Below are 27,126 nucleotides of genomic sequence, written 5' to 3'. Positions count from 1 at the left end.
CTCTCTCTCTCTCTCTCTCTCTCTCTCTCTCTCTGTTACTCTGTCTCCCCGTCTCTCTCTCTCTCTGTTACTCAGTCTCTCTGTCTCTCCGTCTCTCTCTCTCTCTCTGTTACTTTGTCTCTCCGTCTCTCTCTCTCGCTCTCTCTCTCTCTGTCTCTCCGTCTCTCTCTCTCTCTCTTCTCAGTACCTGTGGCAAAACGTGTTACTTAGAACTCCATCAGAGCTGCTAAATTCATTCTGAATCAATTCAATCAATAAGCAAGAGCTGCTCTTTCGGCATGTGTTTCAGCGGAACAAACAAGAAACCATTAACTGTGGAACAGGGGCCCAAATTCATCATTTGTTAAGTTATAAATGAAATTTTGCGAATTTGCAGCGAATGCCCGCCTGAGAACACTAGATGAAATATGACCCACTTGGCTCAATCCAATAAGCATAGGGGCAATTGCTGATTCTCATTCCACCTGGCCTGCAATTACATTACTGCTCCGTGGGTCAAATAAATATCTGTGTTGCGCAGTGACAGACTGAAACAATAGTGCCGCACTGTTAAAGAAGGAAATATTTGGTGATGGAGATGTTTGGGGCACTGCCCAGCGGGTAAAACTGGCTGCAATGATGTCTGGCTGATGTCTTTTGTTACGTCATGGTCAGGTTGTATACTGACTGTAAAAGGACAATTTTAGTGATCAGAAAGAGAAGTGTTCACCTGGTTGTAATCTGGTTATCGGTCGTCATGTCAACCAGATACCAATGAAAATATGTGACAAATTTCCCAGGTATTGTCATGAAAAATGGTTGAGTGCTGCTTTTTTAAGCTATCATATTTGGCTATACTGTATGTGAAAAAAGCTTGGAATTTTCCTTTTATGCTGCTTTACTTATGGTTGTTGATACAGTAATGGTGAAATATCATAGATGCTATATAACAGTCCACATAAAAATGTACTTTTCTGGCCACGTCGTGTACATATGTAGGATGTTAATTTGATCACCCTGTTGCAGGAGAACTTTGATGCAATGCAGGAAATGTTCAACTTGGGCTGTATTTGAGGTTTAAAAAGGCTTCTGAAGTTTGTAATTACATTTAGACATTTCAGACTTGATTTTCCCTTATGGAAAATGTATCAACACTTAAAAAATGTCCAATAATTATAATCTGCATAATAATTCACATTTTCTGTTGCTGCAAGTGTCAGAAGGTGGGTGTAGCTGGTGCATGAAGTCAGGCGCAGGAGAGCAGAATGAGTGAGCAACATACTTTACTCATAAATCAAGGCACAAGGTAACAAATACACTTGACCAAATACAAACGGTAAATATTACGCACGGGTGAATACAGCACCAGTCAAAAAACCAGCCTTCATGAACCGACATGAACATAAAAACAATCACGCACAAAAAACATGGGGGAAACAGAGGGTTAAATACATGAACATGTAATTGGGGAATGAAAACCAGGTGTGTAGAAAACAGAGACAAAACCAATGGAAAATGAACGGTGGATCAGCGATGGCTAGAAGACCGGTGACGTCGACCGCCGAACGCCGCCCGAACAAGGTGAGGGACCGACTTCGGCGGAAGTCGTGACAGCAAGGTTATTTTCCTGCTGTAGCAAACTGGCTCAAATTAAATCCTACATCTGTACACTCTTACAAAAAAGGATTTGAAAGGGATTCTTCAGCTGTCACATAGGAGAACCCTTTTCGTTTCCATGTAGAACCCTCTGTGTAGGGGTACATGGAACCCAAAAAATGTTTTACCTGGAACCAAAACGGTTCTTCAAAGGGTTCTACTATGGGGACAGCCGAAGAACCCTTTTAGGTTCTAGATAGCACATTTTTGTTCTAAGATTGAACATACAAAGAGGTTCAAGATACTGTAGTTCAAGAGTAGGGAAAAGTGACCTTGTGTTAAATGAGTGTTGAGTTGACATCCTGTCCTCTCGTGAAATAATAGGTTTGTCTGGAAAAGTGGAAAATGACTCATTTTCCCAAACAAGGGCACTGCGTTCATCCACCTCTGGCCTGCTGACCCCCCTACTTCTGCACAGTTCCCACTCAGCCCAGTCAAAACTGTTCGCTGCTCTGGCACCCCTATGGTGGAACAAGCTCCCTCACGACGCCAGGACAGCGGAGTCAATCACCACCTTCCGGAGACACCTGAAACCCCACCTCTTTGAGCAATACCTAGGATAGGATAAAGTAATTTTGATATTAGCTTTGTGGTTTGTTTTCTTTGCATCTGTCTTGGTCTGGTTATGCTATCAGTTGTCAGGCTCTAGCCCACAAAGGCCCATGGTTTGGACAATGCACTCATGAATTTCACTATAAAATATAACACTCAGTGCTGTACTGTGTCAATTCAGTATCTTTTTAGGGCTTTCATCACGTTTAATACATGTAAACCCTTTTGTATTGGTCATTATATTAACTGTCCGGATTGTCTGGATTGCTGTGGGTAAAAATTATTGATAACAATAAAGATAATTTTCCGTTCAAGCATTTTGTTTTGTTGTTTATAATAGGCCTACACAGCTCATTGTTCCTAGACAATATTTTAGTATTTTACTTTTCAGTTGTTTTTTTGTTGCTTTTATTTTTTTTTTACTCAAATCAACTCTGAATGCCATAATTAAATGTTTCCTTTCAATTTTACATTGTATTTATTTTTTGTTTCATTACCCAGTTACATCGAAAATCAAGCCAACCTGGAGAACATTACAGAAGTAGACCTTGCCAATTATAGAGAGTTGAAGAATCTGTGAGTAACCTTGTATAATTTGTAATATGTACCTTATTTATCTAATGCTGTATGATAATATGTTTGTAGATGTCTGTTTCTATTACTGCATGACATGCATACATATGCAAAATGTTCTACAATACACTTAGCAGTTGATTTGATTGACTTGGCTTTAAATGTTTGGTTGGTCCTGTCATTGAGTGAGTGGTCTTCTCTACACTCCACCTTGTAGTACATAAGTCCTCCCTATTCATCCTCTCCAATATGCCCTCTACCTTGTTATAGCAATCTGCAGTACTAAACTTTACAACTCGACATTTCATTCCCTTTATGGCTCTTTCAATCAAGGGGGTAAACCTCCTGTGGTGCACATTAGCCATTATTCTGCACCATAACCTGCAGTCCTGTACAGTAATTTCATTTCAATCCTTCTTCTGAGTACCTTACCACTGCCGTATCCAAAGAAAGGAAATGGTCTGGCGTTAGCTAATACAGCTAATACAGACTGGCTAATATACACACTATGGATTTACTGTGGCTAATTAGTAGCATAATCAGTGTTTCACACTTCCTGTTCTGTCTTATGTTTGTCTGCCGTGATTCTTCCCCCCAGCACCGTCACGTTCTGCAGGCTGGCGTACATCTCGGCTAATGCTTTCCAACACAACCTCAAGCTCCAATATGTGTAAGTGTCCTTGGTTTTACAAAGGGATTGTCTTTCCTTGTCATGTCTCGACCCATTCTTGGGTCAGGCTCTTTGTTGCTGTCAATTAAGGGGAAGCCTCCCGAGCCTTGAGATCTTGAGATTATTATTCAGCAGAGTCACTGCAAAAAATATAACAATTGCATAACAGTAGATTTCTGCTGAAATACAGATTCAAATTACTGAAATGTAATCATAATTCATTTGATACCATTTTATTCAACAGTGACCCTGTGGACGTTATTAAGGCACAGAATGCATTGGTATAGTATCAGAGGCTCAACAGTAGTGGGTCATGTGGGACAGATTCTTACCTCTGATCTAACAGTGTGTTAAATTTGTTTTACAAGAAACATGCCATTTCAATTTAAAGTTAAAAGGATTGGGTTGACACAATGTAGACCAACCTGTTTTTACAAATGTAGTCACAATCCATGCACCACATATTGGACCACTTTTAGCATATTGAAATGATTTGGATTCCACTTGTTAGAAAGTTTGAATCAAATATATTAGAAAAACAAACACTGATGGATGAATTGTAGATTCTTTTTCTGATGTTTGTGCTTCTAACACTGTCATCCAAACTTTCTCACAAATGGAATCCTTCAGCTACCTTCTAAAGACACACTGTACAGCACACTGAAAAATAACAACTACAAATAGCATTAGTGTTGCCCATATGTAGTGTTGGGGAGTAGTGAACTATATGTTGTTCAACTAGTAATTGAACTACATTTAGCAGTAACTGGGTTGTAGTTGAACTAAATTCAAATCTTGGTAGTGTTTTCAGTAGTCAATGCCATTTGAATCATGTAGCGGTGCAGCTAACTACTGGAACTACACACAACTGTTTTTGGGAAAATAAAATATGGGTGAAGTAGGCAAGAATTTCCTTTTTCGACATTAGACCTGCCTAATTCTCACTTAAAACATTGTTTTAGTTTTTAATAGGATAACAACTAAAACTGTGGTTGGTAATATAACCCCTTAATTCTGTTAACATCTGACCCAAGAATGAACTGTTCTTGCAATTTGTAGTCTATGACATTTCCGATTTAGATATGTTCATTTCCACACAAAGTAGTTTGGATGTAGTGAACTACTTTTTCAAAGTAACTTTAGTTAAGCAAACTATGTTTTTCTTAACGGTAGCTTTAGAGTAGCTTAACTTCTTACAGTATGAGATAATTAGTAGCTTGGTAAACTATATTTTCAGAGTAGCTTCCCCAATACTGCCTGTATCCATGGCAATCATCCCTCCATCAGTAGCTGACCCTTATCTCCACCATCTTGTCCTCATCATCTTACTAAACATGTGTGACATGTCCGATGTTGTTAATCTGAAAGACAGGCGGTTTGGGAGGAGGAGGGGGTGTAGTGGGAAGGGCTCTGAAAGGGGTTCAGGGTTGGTGGTGGGGTGGTGGTGGGGTGGGGGGCGTTCTGGCGAAATCGGAGAAGACTTCCACCAGTCACCATTTACTCGCGCATTTTGGTGGATTATCGACAACTGCTGCATAATAAATACACTCCACTAAGGGTCCATTATCGCTTAATCAATATTTCAAAGAGGGGGCTGTGGGGTGTAACAGATGTGTTTCTTAGACTGGGAGCCCCACCCAAAACGGGTGTGAACATGGGGGGGGGGGCTCTGATACTGTACCCCCTTCCTTGATCTTTAAAATATTTAAGCAATAAGGCCCGAGGAGGTGTGTTATATGGCCAATATTCTACAGCTAAGGCTTGTTCGTACGCACGACGCAACGCTAAGGTATATTGGCCATATATCACAAACCCCCGAGGTGCCTTATTGCTATTATAAACTGCTTACCAACGTAACTACAGCAGTAAAAATATATGTTTTGTCATACTCATGGTACTCGGTCTGATATACCATGACTGTCAACCAATCAGCATTCAGAGCTCGAACCACCCAGTTTATAAATGAAGATGCTAGGAGCAGCTGCCATTCCCGGCCATCTTCCCTCCCCCTGTGGCCTGGGAGGAATCGAACTGGTAATAGATAAGCCCCAATGGCTAACCCATCTGACATGAACTTTTGGGAGCAAGGAAAACAAATAATTGAACCCCTGCTGGCCCCCATTGGCCCTGCCAGAGTGAATATGTATCGGTTGCATGAGCGGACTCCCCAGTGTGGTCTGCTGTCATCTTCTGAGAGGTTTTATTTACACCCTCTGTCAGCACAGAAGCATTTCAGAGCAGTCATGGTGATCTGCAGCACGTTTAAAAAGATACAATAGGGATACATAGGGGATAGCATATCTTAGCAGTGATATGCCTCAGAAATCCACTGCCAATCGCCCGCAATATTTCATATTTTTATCAAATGAATAAACCTCATATTCCTAATTCACAATATTTGATATAGTAAAACCTGTTCTCCTTTCTGCTCTTACAAGTACAAGCAGCATCATCAGGCTAATATAACTCGAGCACTCTAGTAGTGATTGATGGCCAAGTATAGCGACCACTGTCTCAGAGAAGTGTTTGAGCTAATCACCTAATGTACAGAACGGTGAGACAAGGTGTGCCAATGATGTTTGTGAATGTAGCACTTGATGTAAAAGACTTGCTTGGGTAATTGAGCAGAGTATATTTGGAGGCACTAATGTGTCCACCCAGAGAGTAATTCTAAGTAGGTCCGCTTGTTCTGCAATGAGTGAACATGTCTTGGGATTAGTTCAGTATGATTTATTTCAACAACATAAAAACATAAATTTTACAAAGCCATCTCTCCAGATGAATGTTTATTTACATCATCCCCCCCCCAAAAAAATATTATAGATAACACAAAAAAGTCTATTACAGACTTGGATTTTTGTCCTCATTATGGCAGCGTTTGAGAAAACAACAGGTGTCAGACACACGGTAGAACAGAACAACTCATTTGAATAGATACAACAAATACACGTGTAAACATAACAAACAGCCAGGCTGTAATGACTGCTGATTGTTTGTGTGTGAATGTGAGGACTCGTGAAACGTTGGACGTCCAAAGACGAGCATATGGAAACAGTGCAAAAACAAAATGGTCCCTTTTGTTTTAAATATTGAGCTGTTTGCCATGCACGGACCATTCTTATGCAAAACTCAACATGGGTGAAAAGAGGGGGGGGGGGAATCATAGGCTCAACAACAAATTGTATAATACTGTATTTAGATTTTTTTGCCATTTATATGCTGAATGTCCTGTTGGATGGATGTTGTCGCCTTATTGTATCACACAGAAACCTGGCATCTAACTCCCTGGAGCATATCAGTTGGAAGGTGTTCCATTTTCTTCCCTTGCTCAACCTGTGAGTAAAACACCACTCAGAACATCACTTCTGTACTCTCTTCAACTAGTCAACCTGTGACTGAACTATCAACTCAAAGATGGTCACTTTGTATGAGCAAAATAGACCCATTCCACTCTGTTTTGGAACTGATTGCAGAGGATTTTCAACACATATTTCACTGATGAATTATTTTCTATATTGACTTTTCTCTCTCTATTCACTCTATTAATTCTAGAATGTTCTATTTGCTGTGTGCGTCTTTGATAATAATGACCTCGAATACTTTGTATAGTCCTTTAGAAAGAACAAGAAGGTTACACAATTGAGGGAAAACTTTCAGACAAAAGAGACCGATTTTCTCTGTGTTCTCTTTCAGGGTTTTGAGGGACAACCCCCTTGAGTGCTCCTGTGATATCCATTGGCTGCAGCAATGGCAGCTTAACGACCACAGTGACCTCGACAACCAACCGCTACAATGCTTCTCCAATGGCCAAGCCCTACGGTTGGACTCCTTAAAGATGGAGAATTGCAGTGAGTTGATTTGATCGATTTTTACTCAGTTTAGAGATAAAAATGTGTTTTTACTTTATTATTACTAAGTAATATATGCACGAATATCATATACACGTATAGTTCAATCATTGTAGAAATAGTCTGACAAGGCTTTATTAGACTTAATTGCATTAGTGGCATTGCTGATTGGATTGCTATTAAACGTCATTATCAACATTTAGTACCCCAGGCCAAACCATAGATTTTCCAACCCATTCTCGGTCCATTGTTTTGCAGCTGTACCGGATGTCGCCATTGTCCATGCCAACACCAAGGTCCAGGAGGGGGGCAACCTGACATTTGTGTGTCAGGTGAAAGGAGTGCCCATGCCTGTAGTGAGGTGGCTCACGAATAAACTGCTGTCTCGCTATACTGTACAGGTACTGAGTGATGATGTCACATGGACATACTGATTGGGGAAAACCAGCTAGATCAGTGTTTCTTCTGAGATATTGCACAATGCACTTTTTGTTCCCCTTAACATGCCTAACATATGTTTAAATACAAACTCTAGTAACTGGATCGGGGTCATATATGAAGGAATATTCAGAACTAAATATAAAATAGTATTATGATGTGTTTAGGTTTCCTTATTGTGTACATTGTCATAATCATTCAGACTCTCCTTGCATCTCAGATGTCTCCATGATTGTTGTAAACTGTAATGTGTAGCTAAGCCCCTGTTGTCCTCTACGTCTTGTTCCATCTGCAGGAGAGGTTCTGGGGCTCCACTTTGGAGCTGGAGCTGCAGCTGTGGAATATGTCCTCAGAAGACAACCTGCACAACTTGACCTGTGAGGCAGAGAACCGGGCTGGGCCTGGGAAAGAGAAAGTGACGTTGGACATTGAATGTAAGTGCCAGTGAACTATTAAAGCTGTCAGGGTGTTGAAAGCTAAAAGACTCAGTGAGTGCTGTCATACTGCAATGAAAGCAGGAGAGGTAGAGGGAGAGAAAAATGGTGTCAATTTTCCTCTCGCAGCAATGTGTACAGCCAGACATTCATTCCCCAGAATGAAATACTTTGTATTAATAATTGTGGCAAAAAATAAGCCCACCTTGTCACTTTGCTTTAACATGCCACAGGTATTTCATTTAGATTATTATTGTTATCACTTGTCACTCAATAATACATTACTACAGTAGCGATTTTAGCATGTAAATCTTGGTGGAGCAAACATTTATCTTTTTTTTGTAATGCATACCAGCAAAGCCACTACGTAACACAACACTAAACAATACATTAATTTCACGATAACGGTGACAAACGGTGCTCACAAACTGTTAGAGTCTTCTGTCCCCACAGCAGAGCTTTCCTTTCAGCACCATGGCGTGAATCCTTACCACCGCTACACCTGGCTATCAGCAGAGCCTCGTCTGGCAGCGAAGCAGTTCATTCAGCCTCATAAGCGGATAAGACATTAACGAGCCAGCTAAGACGGACGTGGTCAATATAACTATTTGTTCAACACTTTTGAAAAGTACAGCGACAGAATTCAGAACATGGGTAGTTCTTAGAGTATTCTCTCTGTACACCAATTCAGAACAGTAGGATAAATAAACGGGGCATATATATCTACAGTGCATTCGGAAAGTATTCAGACACCTTGACTTTTTCCACATTTTGTTATGTTACAGCCTTACTGGGGTGGCAGGTAGCCTAGTGGTTAGAGCTTTTGGCCAGTAACTGAAAGGATGCTGGATCGAATCTCTGAGCTGACAAGGTAAAAATCTGTCGTTCTGCCCCTGAACAAGGCAGTTAACCCACTGTTCCTAGGCCGTCATTGTAAATAAGAATTTGTTCCTAACTGACTTGTCTAGTTAAATAAAGGTTAAATAAAAAAATGACATTATTCTAAAATGTATTTTACTCATCAATCTACACACAATACCCCATAATGACAAAGTAAAAACAGTTAAAAAAAAACAACATTTTTACACATTTATAAAAATAAAATAACTGAAATATCACATTTACATAAGTATTAAGACCCTTTACTCAGTACATTACAGCCTCAGGTTTTCTTGGGTATGACGCTACAAGCATGACACCTGTATTTGGGGAGTTTCTCCCATTCTTCTCTGCAGATCTTCTGAAGCTCTGTCAGGTTAGATGGTTGCTGCACAGCAATTTTCAGGTCTCTCCAGTGATGTTCGATCGGGTTCAAGTCTGGGCTCTGGCTGGGTCACTCAAGGACATTCAGAGACTTGTCCCGAAGCCACTCATGCATTGTCTTGGCTGTGTGCTTAGGGGTAGTTGTCCTGTTGGAAGGTGAACCTACGCCCCAATCTGAAGTCCTGATCGCTCTGGAACAGGTTTTCATCAAGGATCTCTCTGTATTTTGTCAAGGGGTCTGAATACTTTCTGAATGCACTGTGTGTGTGTATATATAATATATATATATATATATATATACTGCTCAAAAAAATAAAGGGAACACTTAAACAACACATCCTAGATCTGAATGAAATAAATAATCTTATTAAATACTTTTTTCTTTACATAGTTGAATGTGCTGACAACAAAATCACACAAAAATAATCAATGGAAATCCAATTTATCAACCCATGGAGGTCTGGATTTGGAGTCACACTCAAAATTAAAGTGGAAAACCACACTACAGGCTGATCCAACTTTGATGTAATGTCCTTAAAACAAGTCAAAATGAGGCTCAGTAGTGTGTGTGGCCTCCACGTGCCTGTATGACCTCCCTACAATGCCTTGGCATGCTCCTGATGAGGTGGCGGATGGTCTCCTGAGGGATCTCCTCCCGGACCTGGACTAAAGCATCCACCAACTCCTGGACAGTCTGTGGTGCAACGTGGCGTTGGTGGATGGAGCGAGACATGATGTCCCAGATGTGCTCAATTGGATTCAGGTCTGGGGAATGGGCGGGCCAATCCATAGCATCAATGCCTTCATCTTGCAGGAACTGCTGACACACTCCAGCCACATGAGGTCTAGCATTGTCTTGCATTAGGAGGAACCCAGGGCCAACCGCACCAGCATATGGTCTCACAAGGGGTCTGAGGATCTCATCTCGGTACCTAATGGCTGTCAGGCTACCTCTGGCGAGCTCATGGAGGGCTGTGCGGCCCCCCAAAGAAATGCCACCCCACACCATGACTGACCCACCGCCAAACCGGTCATGCTGGAGGATGTTGCAGGCAGCAGAACGTTCTCCACGGCATCTCCAGACTCTGTCACGTCTGTCACGTGCTCAGTGTGAACCTGCTTTCATCTGTGAAGAGCACAGGGCGCCAGTGGCGAATTTGCCAATCTTGGTGTTCTCTGGCAAATGCCAAACGTCCTGCACGGTGTTGGGCTGTAAGCACAACCCCCACCTGTGGATGTCGGGCCCTCATACCACCCTCATGGAGTCTGTTTCTGACCGTTTGAGCAGACACATGCACATTTGTGGCCTGCTGGAGGTCATTTTGCAGGGCTCTGGCAGTGCTCCTCCTTGCACAAAGGCGGAGGTAGCGGTCCTGCTGCTGTGTTGTTGCCCTCCTACGGCCTCCTCCACGTCTCCTGATGTACTGGCCTGTCTCCTGGTAGCGCCTCCATGCTCTGGACACTACGCTGACAGACACAGCAAACCTTCTTGCCACAGCTCGCATTGATGTGCCATCCTGGATGAGCTGTACTACCTGAGCCACTTGTGTGGGTTGTAGACTCCGTCTCATGCTACCAGTGAAAGCAACGCCAGCATTCAAAAGTGACCAAAACATCAGCCAGGAAGCATAGGAACTGAGAAGTGGTCTGTGGTTAACACCTGCAGAACCACTCCTTTATTGGGGGTGTCTTGCTAATTGCCTATAATTTTCACCTGTTGTCTATTCCATTTGCACAACAGCATGTGAAATTTATTGTCAATCAGTGTTGCTTCCTAAGTGGACAGTTTGATTTCACAGAAGTGTGATTGACTTGGAGTTACATTGTGTTGTTTAAGTGTTCCCTTTATTTTTTTGAGCAGTATATATACAGTTGAAGTCGGAAGTTTACATACACTTAGGTTGGAGTCATTAAAACTCATTTTTCAACCACTCCACAAATGTCTTGTTAACAAACTATTGTTTTGGCAAGTTGGTTAGGATATCTACTTTGTGCATGACACAAGTCATTTTTCCAACAATTGTTTACAGACAGATTATTTCACTTATAATTTATTGTATCACAATTCCAGTGGGTCAGAAGTTTACATACACTAAGTTGACTGTGACTTTAAACAGCTTGGAAAATTCCAGGAAATCATGTCAAGGCTTTAGAAGCTTCTGATAGGCTAATTGACATCATTTGAGTCAATTGGAGGTGTACCTGTGGATGTATTTCAAGGCCTACCTTCAAACTCAGTACCTCTTTGCTTGACATCATGGGAAAATCAAAAGAAATCAGCCAAGACCTCAGAAAAAGAATTGTAGACCTCCACAAGTCCTGTTCATCCTTGGGAGCAATCTCCAAACGCCTAAAGGTACCACGTTCATCTGTACAAACAATAGTATGCAAGTATAAACACCATGGGACCACGCTGCCATCATACCGCTCAGGAAGGAGACCTGTTCTGTCTCCTAGAGATGAACGTACTTTGATGCGAAAAGTGCAATCAATCCTAGAACAATAGCAAAGGACCTTGTGAAGATGCTGGAGGAAACAGGTACAAAAGTATCTATATGCACAGTAAAACGAGTCCTATATCGACATAACCTGAAAGGCCGCTCAGCAAGGAAGAAGCCACTGCTCCAAAACCGCCATAAAAAAGCCAGACTATGGGGACAAAGCTCGTACTTTTTGGAGAAATATCCTCTGGTCTGATGAAACAAAAATAGAACTGTTTGGCCATAATGACCATCGTTATGTTTGCAGGAAAAAGGTGGAGTCTTGCAAGCCGAAGAACACTATCCCAATCGGGAAGCACGGGGGTGGCAGCATCATGTTGTGGGCGTGCTTTGCTGCAGGTGGGACAATTATGTGGATATATTGAAGCAACATCTCAAGACATCAGTCAGGAAGTTAAAGCTTGGTTGCAAATGGGTCTTCCAAATGGACAATGACCCCAAGCATGCTTCCAACGTTGTGGCAAAATGGCTTAAGGACAACAAAGTCAAGGTATTGGAGTGGCCATCATAAAGCCCTGACCTCAATCCTATAGAAGATTTGTGGGCAGAACTGAAAAAGTGTGTGCGAGCAAGGAGGCCTACAAACCTGTAGGCTCTGTCAGGAGGAATGGGCCAAAATTCACCCAATTTATTGTGGGAAGCTTGTGGAAGGCTACCCAAAACGTTTGACCCAAGTTAAACAAGTTAAAGGCAATGCTACCAAATACTAATTGAGTATATGTAAACTTCTGACCCACTAGCAATGTGGTGAAAGAAATATAAGCTGAAATCAATCATTCTCTCTACTATTATTCTGACAATTCACATTCTTAGAATAAATTGGTGATCCTAACTGACCTAAGACAGATAATATTTACTAGGATTAAACGTCAGGAATGGTGAAAAACTGAGTTTAAATGTATTTGGCTAAGGTGTATGTAAACTTCTGAGTTCAACTGTATATATATATACAGTATCAATCAAAAGTTTGGACACACCTACTCATTCAAGGGTTTTCTTTATTTTTTACTATTTTCTACATTGTAGAATAATCGTGAAGACATCAAAACTATGAAATAACACATATGGAATCATGTAGTAACCAAAAAGGTGTTAAAAAAATAAACAAAATATTTAGGAATTTAGATTCTTCAAAGTAGCCACCCTTTGTCTTGATGACAGCTTTGGACACTCTTGGCATTTTCTCAACCAGCTTAATGAGGAATGGATTTCAATGAACAGGTGTGCCTTGTTAAAAGTTAATTTGTGGAATTTCTTTCCTTCTAAATGCGTTTGTACCAATCAGTTGTGTTGTAACAAGGTAGGGGTGGTATACAGAAGATAGCCCTATTTGCTATAGGACCAAGTCCATATTATGGCACGAACAACTCAAATAAGCAAAGAGAAATGACAGTCCATTGTTACTTTCAGACATAAAAGTCAGTCAATACGAAACATTTCAAGAACTTTGAAAGTTTCTTCAGGTGCAGTCGCAAAACCCATCAAGCGCTATGATGAAACTGGCTCTCATGAGGACCGCCATTGGAAAGGAAGACCCAGAGTTACCTCTGCTGCAGACGATGAGTTCATTAGAGTTACCAACCTCAGAAATTGCAGCCAAATAAATGCTTCACAGAGTTCAAGTAACAGACACATCTCAACATCAACTGTTCAGAGGAGACTGCGTGAATCAGGCCATCATGGTCGAAGTGCGGCAAAGGATCCACTACTAAAGGACACCAATAAGAAGAAGAGACTTGCATGGGCCAAGAAACACGAGCAATGGACAATAGACCGGTGGATATTTGAGATTTTTGGTTCCAACCGCCGTATATTTGTGAGACGCAGAGTAGGTGGTTCCCACCGTTAATCATGGATGAGGAGGTGTGATGGTGTGGGGATGCTTTGCTGGTGACACAGTCTGTGATTTACTTAGAATTCAAGGCACACTTAACCAGCATGGCTTCCACAGCATTCTGCAGCGATACGTTTTCCCATCTGGTTTGCTCTTATTTGTTTTTCAACTCGACAATGACCCAACTCACCTCCAGGCTGTGTAAGGGCTATTGACCAAGGATAGGTATGGAGTTCTGCATCAGATCACCTGGCCTCCACAATCACCCGACCTCAACCCAATTGAGATGGTTTGGGATGAGTTGGACCGCAGAGTGAAGGAAAAGCAGCCAACAAGTGCTCAGCATATATGGGAATTCCTTCAAGACTGAAAGCCTGAAAGCATTCCAGGTGAAGCTGGTTGAGAGAATGCCAAGAGTGTGCAAAGCTGTCATCAAGGCAAAGGGTGGCTACTTTGAAGAATCTAAAATCTAAAATATATTTTCTATATTTCTTTAACACTTTTTTGGTTACTACATGATTCCATGTGTTTTTTCATAGTTTTGATATCTTCACTATTATTCTACAATGTAGAAAATAGTAAAGAATAAAGAAAAACCCTTGAATGAGTAGGTGTGTCCAAACTTTTGACTGGTACTGTATATGTAAATATTTTTAGCTAAACAGGTGGGGCTCAAAACAGGTGACTCTGCCTCACCTGCCCTGAATGACGAGTTGCCACAGCATTAGTAATACATCACTGTAACGTTACATTGGTGATGCTATATTTTGATAGTTGCATTTTTCTCATTTATCAACCCTACGCGGACAAAGACCTCAAACAGATGACAGAACAAAACAGACATCCGATTATATTATTTTGCCTTAGCCCAGCTTTGCTACTGGAAAATATCTGAATTGCTGCAAACTGTGATCCCACAGAAGAGAGTGCGTTGATGCATTAGCAATACATTACAGTAAATATTGGCCAAACAATATCATTTCACCAACTCAGTGACACTCATTGGAAAATAAATCCCAAAAAGAGTTGCAGCCAAATGCATGAGCATCGAGGGACAGTTAATGAATGTAGGGAGGAAAATGGGCTGATAAGCGTGGTAAGATTCGATAAGAGGCCCGGCTAATGGACTTCTCCCTCCTACTCCGGAACACAGTGTTCATCCGGAGTGATTGGCAGCCTGTAAGTGCGTTAGCGTGGCTAATCTATCAACATCAGTCCCCCCGGTGGATGGACACTCATTAACCGCTAGCCTTTAATTACCCTTAATTAGCTCCCCGATCAGTGTGGTGTTTACAGCCAGGGATCTGTTCTGTTGAGTGGCTGGTCTGACCACTTCCTGTGATTCAGGCGATTGGTGCTGCGTTCAGTAATATATATATATATAAAATAAACTTGTTTGAGAAAAGGTTTTTCAAAATGAAAATATAGACTACACCCTAGGAACCGATTGCAAGAATCAATCAAACAAATCTAATCTACGAAGAAAACGTTTAACGGTTAACTATAATTTATTATTTCATTTCATACAGAGTTCAACAAAACTCATATTGTGCTCTTTTCTAACTCACTATTAACTAAATTGGGGACATGAAGTCAAACCTGATGGGTTGTGCTAGTTGTGCTATTTTTTTTGCCATCCATGACTGTCTTTAGCATCTCTTTTCAGAGATGATCTCAAGAGGAAAGAGACAAATGCCTTGGTATCCCTTTAGCACAGCATTTTCTGCAGTCGTGTCATAGGTTAAGAGCAGTGGAATGGTCAGTGGAAATTGTCAGAGTGAGGGGTCTCTCTGCATCAGCATAGTCTTCGATCTAAAGAAGCCATTTCCTGTAGCTTCTTGTCAGCTCCGTGCTTCCAGGTAGTTCTTGTGGTTAGGGGCCCTAACAAAACCTGGATTCATTATTCATTCCAGGTCAACAGGTTGACAGTGCAGATGGAGAACATTGATTCATGGAAACTCATAGGAGCAACCTATAGGGCACTTGGCTGAGGCTGTACCTTCTATTGACCAACCAATAACTTTGTCTGAAACAGGTTGGATGTGGTAAACTGAAAATTCAGCACAAAGAGATAATTTATGTGTTGATAACTATGGTTATAGCTTTGTGGATAATTATTTCAGCTAAATGTAATCTCATTCTAATATCATGTTTAATGATTTACACACATTTATTGTAAACGATTTTGAAGGGATTGCTCACTGTACAGTAGGTTGACCAATGTTCTGAATTCAGAAATAGCCTTTGTTTCACCTTATCGCCTTACTCATTCACACATCCTAACGGACCACATCTCATGTCTTCCATCCAGTTCCATCCAAAATCATATTCCTGCACAACGCCGAGCAACAGCACCACTGGTGTTTCCCCTTTAAGGTGGACGGGAACCCTGAGCCAACCATCCGCTGGCTTTTCAACGGCTCCAACCTGACCGAGGGCCATTACACCTACACACAGTTCATTCCCGACTCGGACGACGGCTCTGTGAAGCACGGTTGTCTATTTCTCAACAAGCCCACCCACCTGAACAACGGCCTCTACACCATCATCGTGGGGAACAGACTGGGCGTGGACCAAGCCACGGCCACAGGGATGTTCATGGACAACCCCTTTGACCCTTTTGATCCTGAGGGCATCATCCCAGGTGATTGTCTGAAATTAAAGGTCATAGAATAATAATAATAATAATAATAGCAATTTAATCGGATCTCAATGATACTGACCCTCACTATTCACCAACTTGTGTTATGTTAGATACAGTCTCATGTGCTTGCATGTACAGTATGTACTGTATACTTAGTCTAAATTTGTCATCCTCTCCTTTTCTTCATGCCAGTCCTTGAAGAAAGTGATCCACGTAAGCCTTTTGAATGTTATTTTAACAGTGACTGTTACCTTGTAGAAACAGAACTTTCTAAACTGTACCTAACGAGAACAAAAAATACTTATCACAGGTAGTAGTGTAAATTACCCAGGATTCTGCTTTCAGATAATACACTGTGTCAGTGTCTTGCATACTTTATATGTGGCTATCAAGGTGATTTGTGAGTAACGATCCATCATTAATGATTCCTTTTCTGCTCCCTCCAGTTCCCACCAACAAATCTAATGAGGATGTCACTGAGAACACGGATAGCAGAGTGTTTGGGGTGAGACGCCATTCAATGGGTCTGAAACATAGTAATAATATAACATACAGTATGGAATGCTAATGTTTTAGCAAATTTCTGTTATGCTATGCTAAGCTATGTTGACGCTAATTATGTTTCTGTGCAGGTGTCAGTGGCAGTGGGTCTGGCTGTGTTTGCTTGCGCCTTCCTCCTCATTATGGTACTGGTCATCAACAAGTGCGGCCAGCAGTCCAAGTTTGGTATTCACCGTAAGTGACACACTCTACTATGCAATGTGTTTCAGATATCACAGTAGTGTCTGTCGGTTGTCATTTTGAACAAAGTATAGTCTCCTATACTCAGAGGGTAAGCAACACGTTACTTGGGATTTCACAGAAGACAGCTATGAAACAACCTGAGATGGGTTAGCTGTTCTCAAAACACCTCAGTTGTTAGAAAGTGAAGGGTAGAGACTGAATTCGGACATTTCCCTGTCTGGATAATTCAATAAGAGACAACCCCAGGAGAATATGACACTTTGCCAATGGTAAAGACTCTGAAAACGCATATCCATTCCAAACTGAAACTACCAAAAGCCGCCATCAATGCAAACTCATTTATTTCATTATCACTTTGGAATTGCCAATAGTTCCGCAGCAAGCATTGTATTCCTTTCTAAAAGTAATTCACATGAGGCCAGGCAAAATAGGGTTTCCACCAGGCTGTAACTTTGCACACTGTCAGCCCAACAGCTCGGTTAGAGTGCCTTAATTACAGCAGGAGCCCCTAGCAGCAGCGTGGGCCATTAAAGAAGACTGATGGAGACCAGCTACGGTAGGCGTGATAGGTCCTCTCGGACCACCCCAGAAAGTGCCTAAGTGGGCCTGATTGCCTAAGTGGGCCCCCCTCCTGGCCAACTCGTTTCCCCTCGCTTGCTGTCCTCCACCATTTTCTATCAGGGGCTCTGGGGGTTCTGTGGTTTTCTCGTTGAGTGGGTTTTACGATTTTGAATACTGTCTGCAGAAAATACAGTAGTTGCTTACTGCTCCGACGTCCACTTCCAACATTTTCTTTGTTACTGAACAATGCATCCATAAATTGCTGAAAAATAAATGGATGTATCACATTCAGGTCTCTCTCTCTCTCTCTCTCTCTCTCTCTCTCTCTCTCTCTCTCTCTCTCTCTCTCTCTCTCTCTCCAGGTTCATCTGTCTTGGGAACAGAGGATGATCTTGCTGTGTCACTGCGTTTCATGAACTTTGGGGCCAGCCCTCCTTCCTCTGACGACTCTGGCGTGTCCAGCTTTGTGGAGAACCCCCAGTACTTCTGTGGCATCTTCAAAGACAAAGACATGTGTGAGTGGAATCGGAATACAACTAGGGAGTGGATACGTGCTAACTTCATTATGATTGCATTTAATATCTACCATGTTTTTTCCCTGGATAAAGTTGGTAATGCAGTGATCTTACAATGTTTTATAAGGCCCAATGTTAAAAGCCTTTCTCTTTGTATGTACAGGTGTGCAGCACATCAAAAGACAGGATGTAGTTCTGAAGTGGGAATTGGGTGAGGGGGCGTTTGGCAAAGTCTACCTGGCAGAGTGTGCCAACCTCAGTCCGGACAGTGACAAAATGCTGGTGGCCATCAAGGTATGCATGAGACTTCCATCCATGGTCACACTTTCAGAGGTGCATTACATGAAGTTTAGGCCTCCTAAACATGATGATGTCATATCCTCCCGTGACTGTGTTTCTCTGTGGTCAGACTCTGAAGGATGCCAATGAGTCGACCCGGCAGGACTTCCAGAGAGAGGCTGAGCTGCTCACAGTGCTCCAGCACCAGAATATTGTTCGCTTCTATGGAGTGTGTACAGACGGAGAACCACTGGCGATGGTGTTTGAATACATGAGACATGGAGACCTCAACCGCTTCCTCAGGTATGGAATAGAAACAGAACCTCGTACTTAAATCCCCACAGGGATAACCTCATGGCCACCCATGCTAACCTTCCCCTGTTAACTTCTACTCATTAGCTTCAGCATGGTAACTATTTAGAAGCCGAGGGTTTTGTTCTGACATCTCTGCATCGTTGTGTCCACTGCTCTTCAGCAAAGCCACTTAATTGACCTTGATGAACCACACAAATGCAACTGTTTCTATGCCAAGCCACACTTGTAGACACCATCGTCCTCACTGCTCTACCTTGTTGTGTTCCCAAGACAATAACCCACTTGGGGTGGACCACATGGACCAACAATGTGTTGCAGTGGTTAAGGACACATAGTTGTGGGAGTACCAAATCATTTCTGTGATCTGGGATGACTGAATATGTGATTTTAGATGCATTTCGGACATCATTTCATTGAAGATATTCACGTCAACGACAGAACTTCTCGTAGCCTGTCTACACTCTGAAGTTCTAAAGACAAGTCTGGTCCAACATGGATGCAGGAGATATGTTCCCTGAGCACTCAGACAGAGCACCACGTTGATACTGTAGATGACCACTCATGCTGCACCTGGGACATACTCTGAGACACCATTGAAACAGACATAGACAGTGTATGTCTGCCACTGCCAGGTGTCCAGTGGGGCCAGACTGGGAATGGAGACTCAATGCGCACACAGACACAGCCCACACTATCCAGATTCATGGATAGATGGAAATCACATTTCCAAGCAGACAGAATGGATGTGTGTCTCTTGGCCTATGAGGCAGCTGCTCGTCTACCCTACCACCTGCCTGTTAAACTAATAGTGATAGAATAGATAACTTCCTGCAAGTGACACATTTCTATTAGGATTGATGGACACATCGAGGAGCTTATTGGGAGTGAGCTACAAGTCAGAGTGGGTGGGGTGGATGCCATATTGAGAGAAACTGTGGAACGTTTGAAGAGTAAGGCTATCATGCATCTCGAAATCAAATTATTCCAAATGAACGCAAGGCGTATAACAAGCCTTATGTTTCCTATTAACCATCCTGTTAAGTTGTTTTGTTATGGCTTGGTCTCTAGCTGACCGCCTCTATTATACTTAAAAGATCTCGTATACGTCCAACATGTTCCATCTGCAGATTGCATGCAGTAATCATCCATCTGGTCACTCACTGTATGTTGCTATTGCATCACTAGGTTGGTGCAAAAGTTCATGCATCAAAGGACCAATCAGAAGCCTAAATTAATCTGGGCGAGCTGGGCCCATATCACAAAGCGTCTCAGAGTAGGAGCGCTGATCCAGGATCAGGTCTCCCGGTCCATATATTCATTATGATCTAAAAGGCTATGTGATCCTATTTAAACACTACTCTGAGACTCTATGAATACGGGTCCTGATGGATGTCAGCCAAAGTATGTCACATGCCGTTTACCAAAAAGCCTGTAAAACTAGAAAGGTCTTGACCTCTCCTCCCCCTGTCCACCAGGGCGCACGGTCCAGACGCCCATATCCTGGAGGAGGTGAAGATGCCCCCGCTGGGCCAGCTCACTCTTCCCCAGATGCTGCACATCGCCGCCCAGATCGCCTCGGGCATGGTCTACCTGGCCTCCCTTCACTTCGTGCACCGGGACCTGGCCACACGCAACTGCCTGGTGGGAGATATGGGAGAGAGTCTGATGGTCAAGATAGGAGACTTTGGCATGTCCCGGGACATCTACAGCACAGACTACTACAGGGTAAAGGTGGAAGTAGTGAAATACTTTTTTAGGGTGGGGATTTGTCATCGAACACGTCATTGTCATGTAACATTTCACAAAAGAGTATATCCAACTCTATGTACAAAAAAATACATATTGATATTTTCAATGTATAGGCTTATCACATATGAAGTAGCATGGTACATCTCCATTGTCATATGAATTATAATTCTATGAATGTACAATTGAATGACCATTGACCTCACTCCTGTCAGGTGGGTGGGCGTACGATGCTTCCTATTCGCTGGATGCCCCCGGAGAGCATCATGTACAGGAAGTTCACCACGGAGAGTGATATCTGGAGCTTTGGAGTGGTCCTCTGGGAGATCTTCACCTATGGGAAACAGCCCTGGTACCAGCTCTCCAACAGTGAGGTAAGGAACTGGGCACTAGGTAGGAAGCAACATGGGGTGGCAGGTTGCATAGTGGCTAGAGCATTGGGCCAATAACTGAAAGAGTGGTGGTTCGAATCCCTGAGCTGACAAGGTGAAGAATCTGTTGATGTGCCGTTGAGCAATGCTAATTTCTCCAGGTGCTGTTCATAATGGCAGACTCTGGCTGTGAACCTACTCTCTGATGTCTCAGGGAGAGTGGGATATGCAAAAACACATTTCCAATTCACACGTGAAATAGGACAAATATAAGCACCTACCTTTTTTTGTGAAAGGGGCATCTTTGTATTGGTGATCAAAACCTTCTAAATTCATAGTAATAATGAAGTAGCTATAACTCTGATATCTAGTTGCGTTGAGTAATGGAACAGTGTCCAGGCAAAGTGTAAATACTGTACCACAGCATCATTCAGCCAGTGGATAGAGGGTAAAGTGTTTGATCATAGAGGGAGACTAGAGCACTAGGATTTCCCGTCTGCTATACAGCCAATCAATGACTTCATAGTAATCATGGCGGGCCCAGTCCAACCCTTTTAGGTTGCACCCCAAGAAGTGGACTCTGTCCTGACCGCAACACACCATTATGGACTAGAACCCTCTTTCCTTTCAAGTGGAGGGTAGATCAATTTTCCCGTCCACTCAATTCTAATCTCATTGGCTCTCATCTTTGCCCAGGGCCAATGACATTTAACCTTGTTAACCTAATCCTTCCCGGCCAATGATGGACGTGTGTAATTATCATGTCGTCTAATTAGGGAAGGCAGGGATAAATCATCCCAAACACTCCATCTAGGTCTGAGATAAGGAGACGGGCGGCCATCTTGGAAAGTCACTATACATTTTTGTTCACTTATGAAGATGCACACAATGTTCTGAGAACCTTATGTTTCTTAGAGCTCGGTGAGAGCGTGGTTGTCCTATGGTTTTTATGCATACAACCTTCCCACAACTTTCTGGGAATCGTGCAGGATAGTTGCTTTGAAACATTCTCAGCACTTTTAAGAAACTTTACAAAAAAACATTATTTTCTTGGTGTTTCATTACTTTAATAGAACGTTTCCTAAAAATTATAAACTAAAATGACAAAAATGTACAGCTTTGTATAAGTAAAAAAACATGACATGCTAGCTCCATCCTGGTGGTGCCGTGGACAAATTCCATGGCTGAAGAACAGAAGATCATAGGTTTGAATCTCACTGATGCTGTGCCACAATAAAAAATACAGGTGTTTACATGATTAATGGCTAAACAAATTAATTTCCATGAGTCCTATCCGTGCTTGGAGTTTCAAAACAATGATTCTAAGCTAGCAGTGTTATTGAAACTCAGAATGCTATTTAATTACCTTCAAATAACCAATAATTTCCGTTCTGAGAATGTTAATTTAACCTCAATGGAACCTCAAGGGAACTATAGTAAAACGTTTTCAGAACCTAAAAATATCAGGAAAAATGATAACTTCAAATCTCAGAACATTTAAAAAACGTTCTGCTTTACTGGTCAGGAAATGTATGGCTTCGTTCCCAGAACCAATGGGAAACCAAAAACGTACGTTCCCACATCTTCCAAGGACCCAAATGTGCTAGCTGGGCATTATAGTATCATGAGGTTCAGTGCTGACAGGTCTCTTCAGTTCATTGGATTAGGTTAGGGATATTGAACTCTTTAAAAGGGTTAAGTCGCTGGCTCTTTGTGTGATGTGGGGCCAAGGGCAGTCCTTGAATGAGAATAGGCATAGTGCAATTCAGTTCTTGACAGTGATAAATGCATAGAGCCATGCCATGCGTAAGAATGTGTCAATTTGACCATTTTTCTGATGAATACCATTCCATTGTTATAAAAAATCATCAGCTTTTTAGAGGCAACATCTTTGGTTCTCACAGAACGTTCTCCGGAATTGTACAGAAGTTGTCGACTCATCTTGACAACTCCACTTATTGTTCTTACCCAAGTGTCTTCACCTTAAGCTCTCTAGCGTAGCTTGAGCTTGTCTGGTCAAATTAATGAAAAGTGACAATCATGAAAACATTCAAACCCTGAGGTAATAGCCCCAAATAAAGAGGCATTGTAAAAACCTGGAGTTACTGTAGCTAGCAGACCTTCTAATTCTAACCCCCTCCCTCTGCCTCTATTTTCACCCCCACAGGCTATCGAGTGCATTACACAGGGCCGGGAGCTGGAGAGACCACGCACTTGTCCCAAAGAGGTGCACGGCCTGATGCAGGGCTGCTGGCAAAGGGAGCCCCAGCAGAGGCTCGTCATCAAGGACATCCACAGCCGCCTCCTTGCCCTTGTCAAGAGCCCCACTATCTACCTGGACATCCTGGGGTAGAGGCTGGGAGGTCTGGGGCTGGGGCAGTGTCCAGGCAAGGGGAAGTAGGGGAACTTACGGTCAGGGATGACGTGTATTGGGAAGGGGTGGGAGTTAGGTAAAGGACTGTGCGATGGCAATCCTGAACCTAAGCATTGCCGTCATTTACCTCTATGGGTCTTAACCACACCGACACCCCTCTGATTGGATATTTGGTCAGGTCGGACTTTGCTAGGATCTGGTCTGATAGGGACCATTGGGTTGGGAAGGGAGTAGGGTGAAGTTCCTCCTAGATGCTGGTATTGGGTATTTTTGGGCCACTAATGGTTACAGATAGGATTGGGGGAGGGGAAGCTGATCCCAGATCTGTGCTCAGAGTAACTTTACCCTGAAGCGATGGGAAGACTATGACGATGGGGGTTACTTCCTACTTCCTGGTCACTGTTTCTTAACCCTAAAGCTGGACATACTGTATGGGCACTGGCAACATCCATGCTGCTTCAGCTTTGCCTACTACCCCTGCTCACCTCGTCTCGTGACGACCCAGCCCCAACTCTGTGTACCGCTGAAAGGGAGCGGGAGGAAAAGGATGGGCCAGCGAAGACCTGTCAAGTGTTTACTGTGAGTGTTTTATTGTGTGACTGAATGGGTGTCGTCCTGATGAAGGGTTTTGCATGATTGGAGGAATGCAGACTATACAGTGCCTTTGGGAATGTATTCAGACCCCTTGACTTTTACACATTTTGTTACGTTACAGCCTTATTCTAAAATTCATTAAATCGTTTTTTCCCCTCATCAATCTACACAAAATAGCCCATAATGACAAAGCAAAAATAGTTTGAAATTTTTTTGTGCAAATTTATTACAAATAAAAAACTGAAATAAACATTTGCATAAGTATTCAGACTCTTTACTCAGTACTTTGTTGAAGCACCTTTGGCAGCGATTACAGCATTGAGTCTTCTTTAGTGTGATGCTACAAGCTTGGCACACCTGTATATGGGGAGTTTCTCCCATTCTTCTTTGCAGATCCTCTCAACCTCTGTCAGGTTGGATGGGGAGCATTGCTGCACAGCTATTTTCAGGTCTCTCCAGAGATGTTCGATTGGGTTCAAGTCCGGGCTCACAAGGACATTCAGTGACTTGTTCCGAAGCCACTCCTGCGTTGCCTTGGCTGTGTGCTTTGGGTCGTTGTCCTGTTGGAAGGTGAACCTTCGTCCCAGTCTGAGGTCCTGAGTGCTCTGGAGCAGATTTTTATCAAGGATCCCATTGTACTTTGCTCCGTTCATCTTTGCCTCGATCCTGACTAGTCTCCCAGTCCCTGCAGCTGAAAAACATCCCCACAGCAAGATGCTGCCACCACCACCATGCTTCACCATAGGGATGGTGCCAGGTTTCCTACATATGTGACGCTTGGCATTCAGGCCAAAGAGTTCAATCTTGGTTTCATCTGCCCAGATAATCTTGTTTGTCATGTTCTGAGAGTCCTTTAGGTGCCTTTTGCAAACTCCAAGGGGGCTGTCATGTGCCTTTTACTGAGGAGTGGCTTCCTATTGTCCACTCTACCATAAAGGCCTGATTGGTGGAGTGCTGCAGAGATGGTTGTCCTTTTGGAATTGTCCTCCCATCTCCACAGAGGAACTCTTGAGCTCTGTCAGAGTGACCATTGGGTTCTTGGTCACCTCCCTGACCAAGGCCCTTCTCCCTCGATTTCTCAGTTTGGCCTGGTGGCCATCTCTAGGAAGAGCCTTGGTGGTTCCAAACTTCTTCCATTTAAGAATGATGGAGGCCACTGTGTTCTTAGGGACCTTCAATGCTGTAGAAATGTTTTGGTACCCTTCCCCAGATCTGTGCCTCAACAAAATCCTGTCTCGGAGTTCTACGGACAATTCCTTCAACTTCATGGCTTGGTTTTTGCTCTGACATGCATTGTCAACTGTGGGACGGTATATAGACAGGTGTGTGCCTTTCCAAATAATTTCCAATCAATTGAATTTACCACAGGTGGACTCCAATCAAGTTGTAGAAACATCTCAAGAATGTTCAATGGAAACCGGATGCACCTGAGCTCAATTTCGAGTTTCATAGCAAAGGACCTGAATACTTATGTAAAAACAGGCATTTCTGTTTTTATATTTTAATACATGTACTAAAATGTAAAGAAAAAACTAATTTGCTTTGTCATTTTGGGCTACTGTGTGTAGACTGCTAAGGATTTTTATTTATTTAATCCATTTTAGAATAAGGCTGTAATGTAACAAAATTAGGAAAAAGTCAAGGGGTCTGAATACTTTCTGGGATTAACTGTTGCCTGAGAATATGAAAAAGTAGAATTACTTTAGTGAAGTTTAAGGGGCTCAGTGATTTTAAAGCCCGAGCATACTTTTCATAGTTGAAATTTCAAACTTCTACAATTTTGATAATAACAGCTTTACCATTATGTTCAAGATATATTGGAACAGTAAGACGCCATCTTTCCATTTTCAAGCTGTGTGATATAATCAGCAGGAGTGAAAATATAGAGAAACCTATTGTGCCAAGTCAATTGCACTAATCAGAAAGCTTTCTATTGTTAGGCAGTTATGTCAGATCCTTCATTTTTCATATGCATAGCCCAGACCATAGTAAAGAAACTGCATACAAAGTTTGTGTTCTTCATGGCTATCACTTGCATTGTATTGGGATATCAATTAGCATTTTGGAATATGAACTAATAGTAAACGGTCATGAAGAGAGATGCTCCTTATCAATATAATCTTATTTGATAACCCAATTTGTTTATAACCCAAAACCCAACCATCATCTGGATTGAAAATGTCTGAATACAGTAATACGTGTGTGTGTGTGCGCAATGGTACGTTTGACCGGACGTCGTCTACTGTTGATATTGTCCACTACAGTTGTTTATAGCTAATGGAATGCAGTACAATGTTTTGCATTTCTCCGCCTACTCATTCTAATCCGAATGTACAATATTATATTTACGAACATTATAGTGGAGTTGTACAGTTATTCTTTTGACTTGTTCATTATTTCTCTGATGTATTACTCTGTTTAAAATGTTTTACTGTATATGAAATCGTTTTCTGTCAGAGGACAAAACAATGACGACTAATTGTAAAATAGGAATATTTTTGAAAAAACAGCGGGGTAACTTCTATTAAAGGCCAGGAAGGTGTTTTTCCTGACATACTAGTCTTACATTTTTTTCATTTAAATACTGTAGAATGATTTCTCTGTCCAAGGCCAGTGAGTATACTCCAAAAAATGTGTATGCAGTGCAAGGCTATAGCGCATAGGTTCAGGTTCAGTTACATAGCTTTCATAGGAAATAGCCATGTTAACATGCCTTATAGTGACCCCAAAGCATTTAACATCAGCCTTTAACATCAAAGCAAGCTGCTGAAATCCAGTAAGGGACAAGATGGTTGAGAGAGATACAGTGGAATGGTTTCACATGTAACAGATGGATAACAATGATCGAGACTTCAGGAGGAGAGTGACAGATGGAATTGAAATAGAGACCGTGATACAACCTATAGACACACTACAACATCTACTTTCCCTTTTAACCTTTCACCTTGAAAATAAAAGCAGACATTTTACAAGACTAGTAAAAGAAATTTGGACACCTATGAATGTAAATATGTACATATACTTTATTGATGTAAAAAAAAAAATGATAATTTTCAAATATTGTTACCCCAACACTTTGATTATCGTCTGACCATGAATAAAACAACCATTTGGTTCAAGAGCTCAGTTTCCAATTGTCTACCATCTTACAGTACATGTTTTTATATTATTTCGGAAGGATGAACAAATACAGACTAATTGTACCTAAACGTTTTAGCCTGCAAAAGCACCTTTC

General features: G+C 42.0%; 1 protein-coding gene across 2 annotated transcripts in view; it reads left to right on the top strand.

The window, feature by feature from the left end:
• LOC106605284 (high affinity nerve growth factor receptor) overlaps positions 1 to 27,012 on the top strand; it is a 29,039-nt gene extending 2,027 nt beyond the window's left edge. Inside the window, exons 2-17 of one of the 2 annotated variants that reach the window (XM_014200758.3) lie at positions 2,689 to 2,763; positions 3,359 to 3,430; positions 6,697 to 6,765; positions 7,124 to 7,278; positions 7,537 to 7,679; positions 8,012 to 8,150; positions 16,060 to 16,392; positions 16,585 to 16,605; positions 16,839 to 16,897; positions 17,025 to 17,127; positions 18,060 to 18,212; positions 18,376 to 18,506; positions 18,622 to 18,794; positions 20,282 to 20,537; positions 20,768 to 20,926; positions 23,091 to 27,012. In XM_014200758.3, coding sequence (XP_014056233.1) covers positions 2,689 to 2,763; positions 3,359 to 3,430; positions 6,697 to 6,765; positions 7,124 to 7,278; positions 7,537 to 7,679; positions 8,012 to 8,150; positions 16,060 to 16,392; positions 16,585 to 16,605; positions 16,839 to 16,897; positions 17,025 to 17,127; positions 18,060 to 18,212; positions 18,376 to 18,506; positions 18,622 to 18,794; positions 20,282 to 20,537; positions 20,768 to 20,926; positions 23,091 to 23,276 — 2,227 coding nt within the window. In that variant the 3' untranslated portion in view covers positions 23,277 to 27,012. The remainder of the gene's footprint in view (positions 1 to 2,688; positions 2,764 to 3,358; positions 3,431 to 6,696; positions 6,766 to 7,123; positions 7,279 to 7,536; positions 7,680 to 8,011; positions 8,151 to 16,059; positions 16,393 to 16,584; positions 16,606 to 16,838; positions 16,898 to 17,024; positions 17,128 to 18,059; positions 18,213 to 18,375; positions 18,507 to 18,621; positions 18,795 to 20,281; positions 20,538 to 20,767; positions 20,927 to 23,090) is intronic. The other variant, XM_014200759.3, reaches the window with a different exon arrangement.
• The last annotated feature ends 114 nt before the right edge of the window (positions 27,013 to 27,126 follow it).

The sequence above is a fragment of the Salmo salar genome, chromosome 05 (genome assembly GCF_965601325.2).
Source record: "Salmo salar chromosome 05, fSalSal1, whole genome shotgun sequence".
NCBI classification, from domain to species: domain Eukaryota; kingdom Metazoa; phylum Chordata; class Actinopteri; order Salmoniformes; family Salmonidae; genus Salmo; species Salmo salar.
This window is presented reverse-complemented; position numbering and strand designations above follow the sequence as displayed.